The sequence below is a fragment of the Heterocephalus glaber genome, unplaced genomic scaffold, assembly GCF_053883595.1.
Source record: "Heterocephalus glaber isolate CG9 unplaced genomic scaffold, H.glaber_assembly_v1.0 deba00001442, whole genome shotgun sequence".
Classification (NCBI taxonomy): domain Eukaryota; kingdom Metazoa; phylum Chordata; class Mammalia; order Rodentia; family Bathyergidae; genus Heterocephalus; species Heterocephalus glaber.
The window spans coordinates 43,835,537-43,847,262 of NW_028258296.1; the positions used below are offsets into that span (position 1 = coordinate 43,835,537).

Sequence of the window (11,726 nt, forward strand, 5' to 3'; positions counted from 1 at the left end):
GGGAGCTGAGTCATAGCCAGTCTAAGGTGTTCACCATTAAGCAATTCTGAGCCGGGAGAGTTGGCTTCGTGGGTGATGAGTGAGTGTGAAGCTCATAAATGCAATTCAGACACTACTGTCACTGGGCATGGGGCCAGCAGAGAGCGTCCAAACAATTCCTCAGGGCTGCTGCAGCCCCACTGTTAGGACCCACACCTACTACTGCAGGGAACCAGTTCATCCAAACAACTGTGGTGGGGTGTTGGTGCAAGGGAGGGGAAGATATGAGATGTGGTGGAGAGAGGGTGGCTGGTGTTAGGTGTTTAGATTACTGAATCTTGTTCCCTTTGTGCTGGCATGCCAGAGTGACTCCCTTGGCCTTTTTAGACCTTGTTTTGTTTTGTTTTGCCTTTATTTTTTAACCAATGGGATTTCTAGAATTCAGCAAAGATGCTAAGCAAGAAATCTTTAAGATTTTTCTTATTTTCTGACTGAACCTGAAGGGAGCAAGAAGAACGGGGGTGTCTCATTTCTGTGTTTTCACAAAGCCACTGGAAACAGGCGATTCCACAAGGGTTCCTTCTGTCACCTATTTTCCATTTCTCCTCTTTGTCCCCCAACCCCCTTCCCCACCTGGTGCAGCAGACAGCTCCTGTCACCATCTCTCTTTCAGAGGACTCCTGACGGGTTTGACTCAGTGCCACTGAAGACCTCCTCAGGAGGCCCAGACATGGACCTGTGAGAGGCACCGTCTGCCTCACCCGCCTCCTCACCTTGGTGTATCGCTTTGCACGCCTGTGGCAATTTGGGTGCCAGCATCCTGCAATATCCACTGCTGGAAATCTCTTCATTGTGGCCTTATCAGAAGAAGTTTGAAATTCAGACCTTTGTTTTATTATAGAGTACCCAAACCTCCTTTTTTGCTTGCCTCAAACCTACCAAATATACCCATACTTTGTATATTATTCCCTTGCTTGCATCTTGTTTCCTAAAATGGTCCAACCACCAGAGCCATAGCCTCCTCTGGCATAATTCATATAGCTCTGGGGTGAAAATATTTCTCTCTTAAGTATAAAAGCAACTCACTGAAGGGCAGGAACAGCTGGGAGTTTTCCTAGTCATATTCCCTAAGCTCGAGATCTCTTCAGAGGATAGACTGGGTGAGTGGGAGGTGGGGGTTCTTGGACAGATGATCTTCATGGGAGCCTGGATTCACTTCCCCTGGATAGCCCACTCAAATTGAGGGCAATGGACAGTCACAGGGCAAGCTGAGGAAAGCCTGGGAAAGAAGAGGCTTGATAAGCACAAAGGCAGGCAAGAAAGAGGGGGTTTATGTTTTGCTTTATAACCAGGTACCTCATTTTGTTCTCTTGAGTAAGTAATAAATATATCCTTACTAAAGCCAAAGGACAATGTTTATCGAGAAAATGCCAAAGTCCTGGTGGATCTATTCTCTCATTTATTTATTTATTTACTTACTTACTTATTTACTTATTTTTATCTCCCTATAACACTAAAAACACAAGAGGCCAAGGTTTTAATGGGACTGTACTGGGGCTCCAGCCCACAGTGGCACAGACCTGAGGCAGTCATATCTGCTTCTGAGCTCAACCTATCTGCTCAGCTACAAAATTAATAACTTCTAGGCTGGCCATAAAAGGAATTGAAACCCAAACCCATACCCCAGCAGCAGAACCAGATCTGTCTTCCAGGAGGCAAGACTAAGGGAGTTTAACAAGGCGTTCACCAAACTGGGGTGCTTCTCACTTCTAAGCTCCTGTGCTTCCGTTTTACGTGTTCTCATTTCCTTCATGCACTAAAAACTACAAAGAGTTCTGGCCCTCGTTTCTGGCAACGTGCCCTTTGAAAAGTGAATAGAACGGGTGTCCTCTACACCCCTTTTTCCTTTTCATTCTAACTATAACTTGTAAACTTGAAGTATTTGGAATGGTAAAACCGCAGCAAGACTTTCAGTTACTTTTTTCTTTCTACTTTTTTTTTTTTGGTACCAGTGATCGAACTTAGGACCTTGTGCTTGCGAGGCAGGCAGCAGAACCACTGAACTAAATCCCCGGCCTTAATTTTTTTCTTTCTACTACTGACAAGTCTCCTTCCCTTATCAGGCTAGAATAACCAGTCCCAGTTGCCCATGGTTTGTACCTGTGCCCCTTTTCCATTGACCATCTGGTCAGAATAGAATGGAGAGGCATTTCTGAGCAGTTTGTCTGCCAACAAAGTAGTTTGCTCATCTGATTATCTGTCATTGCCCTGGCAATGACCTTATAAAAGTCAGTGAGAAGAGGAGCCCTATTATAACTTCTGGACATCAAGATCACCAATGGCAGGAGGTCGCCTTGGCTCAACAAATCTAGATGCTTTTTTTAAAAAGTTTTTGAGACAGGATCTCACTGTGTAGTCCAGGCTGGTCTTGAACTCAGTATGTAGTCCAGGCTGATCTCGAACTCGTGGCAATCCTCCTCCCGAAACCTCCCAAGTGCTGGGGTTATAGGTGTGCACCACCATTCCCGAATGGATGCTTTTCTTGGGTAACCAGATCTCCCCTCTTTTGTGGTAACTGGGTTCTCAGAACTGGTGGCTATGCTGGAATTACCCCTGGTGGTTGCACACATGTACACATGTAGCCCTGAACTCCAGCCTACACTTCTGCAGCCTCCACAACACCGGGGCATCTACTTCCTGCTAAACAGCTGCCTTTTGTGACAAAGGCCACAGAAGGTCCTTAGATTATTCTAGAAAAAGTTTATCCCTCTAATTTTTTTATTCTGCTATCTTGAAACTGAATGTCCCCTGAACAACCTGAAACTTCCCTGATTTAGTTTAGTGCTTTAAAGATCTCCTTTCTATTGAGCTGATTTCTCAGGGAAGGGGGTCACCCTTTGTTCCTTTAGAAAATTGTATGCTTTAGATTTTTAGGAGCTTTATTGAGCTATAATTCATACCATACAATTTTCCCCTTTAAAATATGTAATTCAATGACTCATAGTACACCCTCATTTTTGTTGTTGTTATTCATTCTATGCTTGCTAGGCAAGTGCTCTACCACTGAGCTATACCCCTATCCCATTTTAGAACAGACACATGTTAGATCTGCTATAGGAGAAAGGCTTTAGCTCTTGACCCAGAGCTACAGTAGTTTGTACAAGTGATTGAGGAAGACAGTCTAGGATCAAGAGATAAAATATTTAAATCTCATTTGGTTACCTAGAGTCCTAGGACACATAAGCAACTTTCATTCTGTAGTCAACACCTATATTTACCTGGGAATACAAATGAAGATTGTGATGTATTCAAGGACCAGAGGATTTCTTATGCCAACAAAACACTTTTTTTTGGTCTGACTCTATATTAAAGATAAGATGGACTATATTTGTAACAATAGACTTTGTAACAGATTTTTCAGTTTTGTGAAATCAGTTTTTTTCTCATCAGGACTGGTTGGATTTCCTTTTTATTCTGTATTCTAAACATGTATAGTTTATTAAGGGGTGGGTTATTAGCATGTCACCTTTTGGGGGGTATGAAATAAAAATGTACCTTTTGAGTCATTTTTCTTGAACATAGTGGGGTGGCTGGATGGGTGGGTGGGGATGTTAAGTGTCCTTAAAGCCTGAAAGGAAGAGAAGAAGGAGGCAGAGAAAAGAACAACAGACTTCAGAGAACACGGACCCAAGAGAGAAGTCTCTTGCCACCTGTTGACTGAGAAGTCAGTCAGTAAACAAAGCCTCAGTTTCCACAATAATAAAATGCATCTGATGACCCTGAGATTGGGTGAGGGGCAAACAAAGGAACACACAAAGCACTTAGCATGCTTGCTCACTTCCCTCTCAGTGTACACTTCTCTCGTGACATGAAGCCAGTCACACAGTAACACATCCACAAATACAAGTACAATTTGCTTCTTGGGGCAGGAAGTGGATTATTACAGATTAGGTGTAAAGAAAATCCTAGAGGATACCAGGGATCTGCTACTTCCCAAGGTTGCTGGATTGTCTTGCTTCAATATTTTCCTTCAAACTGAGGGCACTTGTCTTCTAAAAATAATTCTCTCGGCTGGTGTGTTTGGGCCTTTTAAGGGTGAATAACACCTAGCACCAGGTTGTCTACATGAGAGTCTGTGGGTAATTTTAGCCTCCAGACCGCTCCTCCTCCAGTCCCACCCACTTCTGTAGTCAACCCTCTCTTCTCCAGCCAGAGTCCTTAACACAGATCTGACGGCATTCAAATGTGCAAGAGTCTCTGACAGTTTGTTATTGGTGGCAGCCAGGACTAGGCATTAGCAGGGTACATACTCATCTGTACTCCAAGGGTGTTGTTTATAACACACATCTACTTTAACTGAATGATACCTGAGTTGTACTAGAGGGTTAATATTCTGAATATCTCCCCTGCTTATAGGATAAAGTCCAAATTCTAAAAAGGAAAGTAGAAAAGAAAATGCATCCATTTGGCGCCTGTATGTCAAGTCTAGTCACACAGTTCTCAGGACATCCTATGCAGGCACTGTCCCCATTATAACAGAGAAAGAAATTCTGGTAATGTGGTCCATCCCATCTGTTCTATCCCACATTACTTAGACTTCAATCACGCTCCCTGCCTAAGCACATGCTCCCTACTCTGCCTCTGCCCCTCTGTTATGCTTTGGGTCTAGATGTCCCTCCAAAGCCTCACGTGGTGATAGGGTTGATCCAGAGTGTGAAGCTGGAACTGATCCATGATGATGCAATGCTAGGTTCAAGGCCACTAGGATTAAGGGTGTGAGTGCTACCCACCCTGAGTAGTCTGGATAAGATAAAAGGGGCAGGGAGACACTGTTAAATCCCTCTTGTTACCTTTGCTCCCTTGTGTGTCCCATGTTGTTTTTGTTCTGCCGTGCCTGTTTGTCATCTCTGCCCTTGGAGTCAGCCAGTTATGGACTAAAACTTCTATGATCTGTAAGCCAAATATACCCCTTCCCCTCCAACTTTGGGTGTCAGGTATTTTGCCTCAACAATGAGAGAAAAATAACTAACACACCCTCCCTTCCCTTCCTCTTCCCTGCCAGATCCCACTCAGCCTTCCCTGGCTCACCCACAGGGAATGCAATAGAGAAATCTTAATCACATAGGAATTCTGTTGTTAATTTTCATTAATTCAATTATATTTCGGGCAGTATCCGAATACAACAAGCCACAGACATAATCATGCTTGAAATGAACAGGGTGAGGTGGAAATGTGTAATTTTAAAGGTTTCATAATCACTGATTTAGGAGGGGCAGCTGGGTGTAATGGTACATGCTTGTCTGTAATCCCAGCCCTCTGGGAAGCTGATGCGGGAAAATCACAAGTTTAAGTCCAGTAAGAGCAACTTGGTGATTTAATGAGACCCTGCCTCAAAATTAAAAATATAAAAAAGTGCTGGAGATGTAGCTCAGTGCTGAGGCCCAGGCCAGGGTTCATACCCCAGTAAAAGAAGGGGTGGCCAGGCCAAAAAGGCACTTTAAATATCATAATTTGGTCTAGAGCTGGGAATGTAGCTCAGGTACATTCAAGGTAGACCACTTGCCAAGCCCTGTGTTTGATCCCCAGTACTGGAAGAAAAAAAGACCATAATTTGGTCTAAACTTTAAGAAGAAATTTAATTAACTAAACAATGACTACTGAAAAGAAACTGATGTTGGGTGGCAATATAAAACATTTCTTTTTGTTTGTACTAGGGATTGAACTCAGGGCCTTCACACTGAGCTACATCCTCATCCCTTTTCTATTTTTTATTTTGAAACAGGGTCTTGCTAAGCCACTAAGTTGGCCAGGCTGAAGTCAAACTTGTGATCCTTCTGTCTCAGCCTTCCAGAGCGGTGTGATTACAGGACACCTATGCTTGGCTCAGAATACAAAATTTAATGAATAATTTAAGAACTAGTCAATAATTGGAAAGTACACTACTCTCCTCTTACTGCTGAAGTTAGTAATCCCATATAAATTGCAACTCCCTATACCAGTGGTGATGAACCTGTGGCACATGTGCCATAGCAGGCTGTTTTTATCATTGAAAGCTCTAAAAGGTTTGCCGTCACTGCCCTATATGATACAATATGGAGGGAGAATGGACATTTCACCCCAATTCTATTAGAAGGAGAGTCTGGATCAGGCCTCTTGACCCCCACCCCCCAGGGCCTGGTAGCTTTCTTTGACCCACAATATTATGTTTAAATTCCTTCTCAGTTGTCCAAGGATGCAGCCTATTTTTTTATTTTTTAATTTGAGACAGGGTCTTAAATTGTTAAATTGTCCAGGCTGACCTAGAACTTGCAATCCTCTTCCCTCAACCTCCAGAGTGCTGGGGTTACAGGTGTGTGCCACCATGCCTGACTGGGAAATGTAGTCTTTAGCCTCCCAAAGTCTATGGGACACAAGAAGAGTGGATGTTAAGCAAGCTAATTTATATTTTCTACTATACAAGGGTGGAAGTTTCAAGGTGAGGTTTTTCTTCATTAAGAGCAATATAAATGTTTATGGGGGAAAAAAAGAATCAAAGCTGAGGGAAATTTAACACACAAAAAGAAGTAACTCATATAAAAAAAAAAAGGAGTAACTCATGGAACAACATAAAATGGAGAAAAGAGGATTCAGTCAACAGATAAATGGAAGGTTATGTCTTATAAAGGAGAGGGGGAGGGCCTGGGATTTAGCTCAGTGGTTCTGGCACCTGCCTCATAATCGCAAGGTCCTGAGTTTGATCCCCAGTACCAAAACAAAACAAAACAAAACAAAAAAAAAAAAAAAAAAAAAAAGGGAGAGGGGGAACTTGTGTCTCCAAAATAACAAAGGAATCACAGAAGTGTTGAGGTGAAACAAAGAGGAATTCAGTTGGGTGATCCCAACATCTTCAGTGAAGTAGGGAGGAAAGTCATTTGCTTCCAGTGAGCAGTGAGGTTCTGAAGTTTTCAGTGGAGTAGGAAGGATTGGAAAGATGACAAATTGAGAGTTTACGACAAATAAGTGCAAGTAAAGAGTCCCAGGATCTCAGATAATATAGGATATATGTATTTTTGTGAATTGAAGTAATAATAAAAACCAGTATTCTTTCTTGTTTCAGTCTCCCATCTTAACTGATAAAGTTGAATGGATGCCTACATCCAAGATGGCTGCATCCATCTCTCCTGGATTCCTCTCAATTTATCTTCCCCTAGGTGCAGGAACATCTGAATAGGAAATAAATCTTCAATCTAAGCTCTCCATCTCTTAATTGTTAAACTTCAGTCATGAGGGGTGTCAATTTTGAAGGTATTTTAAAGCCTACAATACTTTCTTGGGGCCAATTACACTTAAAGTGATAGGCTATAAGGTAAATAATTTCCATTACATGTCAACAGAAATAGAAATTTGAAAATACATTTTTAAAAAATTCAATGATCCTGGGCCAGGGATTTAGCTTGGTGGTTCTGCCGCCTGCCTTAAAAGTGCAAGGTCCCAAGTTTGAGCCCCGGTAACAAAAAAACAAAAACAAAGATTCAATTATCCAAGTGTATTTCTTGGCTGCATACTGTCCTAGGCAATAGAAGGAACATAAATAGATCTGAGACAGCATCCTGCTTTTAGGAAAACTAGCTTATTCTGTGGGTAAAAATTAAAATGGAATCTTTATCTGATATTACTTACCAGGGTAAACTCAGGATGGAGTGAAGACCTAACAGAAGGTCTAGAAACTTAGTAGAAGAAAACATAGGAAAATATCTTTGTGACCTGAAAGTGGGAAGAGGTATTTAATCAAACCCTAAAGTACAAAATAAAATAACATTAATAATGTCAGTAATTTGATTATATCAAAATAAAAGAAGCAAACATGGTAAAGTTAACAGATGACAACGTGGATAAAAAGTGTTGCTAAAAGCAATTAGAGACTAATAAAATATAACAGGAATCTTTGCAAATCAACTGTAACAAAAAAGGAAGGATACCAACAGGAAAAATAAAGTCAAAAAATATGAATGAACAGTGCTGGGGATTTAGCTCAGTGGTTCTGCTGCCTGCCTCACAAGCACAAGAACCTGAGTCCAATCCCCAGTACCCAAAAAAAAAATATGAATGAACATATTTTACTTTAAAAACTTACAAAAAACTTTAAAAAACTTACAAAAAAGGAAATCCAAAAGGCTACAATTTGTTGAAGAGATGTGCAAACTCAGCAGTTGTTAGAAAAATGCAAATTGAAGCAACCATGAGCAATCACTTCACACGCATTATTCTGGCAAAGCTTAGAAAGCTGGATGCAGTAGGATGTAGGAGAGAACTGGGGACGGGTCGAGGCACCCTTCTTGAACTCTTAGCAGGAGTGTAGATTAGACTGGAACAATCCTTCTGAGAGCAACCTTGCAGTACTCAGTCAAATAAAACACTCAGCTTTCCATTCCTATATAGATGCCACAAAACAACAACAAAAAGAATGTCACACTGTCCTGTGGAATGAGGGGAGAGGGCGCTGAGAGGTGGAGAGGTGTGCTTACTACATGGCTTCATTCCACACAAAGTCTTCCACTCCCTCTAAATCTAACACCCTAGCCAAACCGAACCAAGGGGAAAAACCAGACAACCTGTTTTCCTAATCCTTCCTCAGGGTCTCTCCTTGTTAGCTTCATCATTATTCTTAACCATGTTCTAAATCTCAGTGTTGGCTTGGCAGAAGCTTGTTGGGGAGTAGGAATAGTGTGAGAGAAAACAAAACAAAAGCAAAAAACCCCCAACTTTTTCTCATTCTACTCAAAACACTCAACACCAAACACTTCTGTGACCAGATGTCACAGCCAAGAAATTCTCCAGTAGATACCACCTGGGTGTCCTCTAACTCAGCTCAATTCTAGCACTATCTACCTGGAGACAGTGTTAGATCCCACGAGTTCAGGGCTCAGTTCTAATAGACTGCTCCCACTTCAGACACGTGTGCAAGTAGTAGATTCATCACCTACACTTCTGTCTGACCAGCTATACACTGGGATTCTCACTATCCTCTCCTAGGTTTTGATTAATTTGCTGGGAGAGCTCACAGAACTCAAAGAAATGGTTTTCTGGCTTATTGCAAAGAACACTGCAAAGGATACAGATGAAAAGCCAGGGAGAACGCAGGGGATTGGGCTTCAGGAAGGGGGCAAGGAGCACTCAGTGTAGCATCCAGCCTCTGCTTGGTTCTCAGCGGACCAGCAGGCTCAGGCAGAGGATGTCTGCCTTCCAGATCTACCTAATCCTTCTCAAGGAGCCATTGGGCTTCATTAAGGTCCTGGAGTGGTCAGGAGGCTGTTGGTGGCTTTGGCAAGAACATTTTCATGTTCCAGTCAAATCAGAAGCCAGACTGAAGTAGGATGAATGAATATGATAAGATAATGAAGACAGTGTACCCATAATTTGTGAAGATGGAAGAGCATTTGGTGGTATTACAAAAACAAATTGCTTCCATCTTTTCTTTTGCCACCTGTGGAGGCAAAACGGAAATTCTAGTGAGTAGCCTTCCTAAAGTTAATGAGACTAAAACTGTTACAGCTACTTTTGGTTATCTATTCAGAGTGACTCAGGCATTATTTCAGTCACCTTCAAATGTAAATGTATGTGATGACAGAGAAAAGTCATGTCCTCATAGGAGATTACTCCTCTTCTGCACAATTCTGTGTTACATTTGCAGTCTTTGTATTCTTGTACTGCATTGCTGCCCTTCTGCTTTATGTCGGTTAGATCAACGTACACCAGGATAGTAGTAAACTTCCCATGATAGACTTTGTTTTACTGTTGTGGTTGGTGAGCACTTTGGTCTGGGCTAAAGCTCTTACAGATAGGCAGATCACAGTATTGTTCAGAAACTTCTGCCTTGTAAACAGTCACCAATGGTGTGTCATTTTGGTTCTGTGACTAGTACGGGATTTCTAAATGTATCTGTGATCTTTGGCTTTCTGAGTATAATATTTTGAGGAGAAAATCCTTGGTTTGTGTACAAGGAGACCAGCTTAGTCCATCAAATACTTCTGCTTCCCATAGCCAAGAAGGTGCCCCAGCTCTTGCCGGGATATAATTAAGGGAGAAATACACTGAATGAAACATGTACCTGTAGCATGACTTGCTGCCAACATCTTGAGAAGCATTTGTTTCTAATAAAAGTAATGACTTTTTCAGTGAATTGGTAGGTTTAAAATTTTGCTGCTTTTTTACATAAAATTTGTGCCTTTCCTGGATATTTAAGTTGTAAATGTATTCTTGCCTATAAATTTGAAAGTTCAGGGGTCTGTCATGATGCACATTTTTATTTTCTTTCTTTTATTTTTTTTTTGTTTTTTTCTATATACACGTTTTTAAATGAACAGTAATTTCTTCACTAAATTGTTTGCCTCCCCAAGCGTTTTTAACCTTAAGCTTTAAATTTATCTTTACTCAGAAAATAATTATATGGTCATGTCATAATAGGAAGAAAATCTTTTATTTCGAACTATATTACTGTAAGTTTGTACAGATCATACGTCTAGGACCTGCCTTTAAGAAAGCTTTGATTACATAAATTGTATTTATAAAACATATATTTAGTTCAATTTTTTTTTTTTTTTTTTTTTTTTTTGGTACGGGGGATCAAACTCCGGTCCTTGCACTTGCGCAGCAGGCGGCGAAACCACTGAGCTAAATCCCTGGCCCAAGTTCAAATTTTGTGTCTGAACATTGTTCATGTTATAAAAATGTTTAATTACAAAGATTGGATATATGCTTTTGTTTCTTTTTTTTTTAAATGACCTGGTGTGCTTAATATGTGTACTGAAATTGTGTTAAGAGGAAGGACTTGTAAGTTTCTAACAGATGTGTAATTAATTTAGTACTTCTGTTCCATAAGATATGAGTTTCTATGCTGGAAGCTTAATAGGCTTGCTATGGAAAGAACTATGAAAATGCTATTTATAGGCATTGCTCTTAGTGATATATCTGTTGGCTATCTTTTTGTTTATGTCATGTAAGTACAGACTGGGACTTGATCTTCCAAAAGAAGTAAAATAATACACCCCCCTTTTATTGTAGACCTTATTCAGAGGATTAAAAAAATTAAGATTGCCTTTTACTTTTTTTTTTTTTTTTTTGGCTTTTGAAACATTTATCATTTAGAGTCAATGAGATTGCTGCTTTGAGGTTAGCTTTGATATTGTGAAAATAAATGTGATTTGGATTTCATATTTCTTAATATTCTTATTTTACAAATCAATGATTAAGAAATTATGCATCAATAACTGAAGTGAGTAATATTATGAGTATATCATCTGTACACTCATTTGGGTATATTCTACATACAATGCTTATTCATATACTGCTTCCTAATCTTTTTGTTTTACAGGAATCTAGACTTCCTATTTATATTATGATTGTTTATGTGAAGCACATCTTGCTATTGCCTTATTTTTGTTCCCTTTATTCATGACAAAATGTCAATATGAAAATGTATATGATTTATGCAACAGTTAATGAAGACGCTGAGTGTACTGACTGTTATATTACAAAGAAATCTTCATCTTAAAGGCATAGACAGTTCAAAGGAGAATTCATTTTCAAAGCAGAAAATAGAATTATAATAGTGTTTAAGTGTCTGGCAAGAAACAAAACAATGCTCAGGAAGGAAGAAAGGGAAAGAAAGGAAAGAGAGAGGGGAGGGGGGCCAGGCAGGCCAGGAATGGGTAAAGCAAAGTCTGGGGAGTGGAGATGCAGAGCTTTCATGCTCATCCACCTTCCATTCC

At 40.4% G+C, this 11,726-nt stretch overlaps 1 protein-coding gene and 1 pseudogene across 7 annotated transcripts in view; both read left to right on the plus strand.

Moving 5' to 3' along the window:
• Elapor1 (endosome-lysosome associated apoptosis and autophagy regulator 1) overlaps positions 1 to 3,545 on the plus strand; it is an 80,015-nt gene extending 76,470 nt beyond the window's left edge. For 5 of the 7 annotated variants that reach the window (XM_021265605.2, XM_004853617.4, XM_004853616.4 and 2 more), the window contains one exon: positions 653 to 3,545. In XM_021265605.2, the coding sequence (XP_021121264.2) occupies positions 653 to 721 (69 nt within the window). In that variant the 3' untranslated portion in view covers positions 722 to 3,545. Of the gene's footprint in view, positions 1 to 621 lie in introns of all 7 variants that reach the window. The other 2 variants (XM_004853614.4, XM_004853615.4) reach the window with 2 other exon arrangements.
• A 5,624-nt stretch (positions 3,546 to 9,169) lies between these two features.
• On the plus strand, positions 9,170 to 10,243 carry LOC101726048 (synaptophysin-like protein 1; annotated as a pseudogene).
• Positions 10,244 to 11,726: the final 1,483 nt, after the last annotated feature.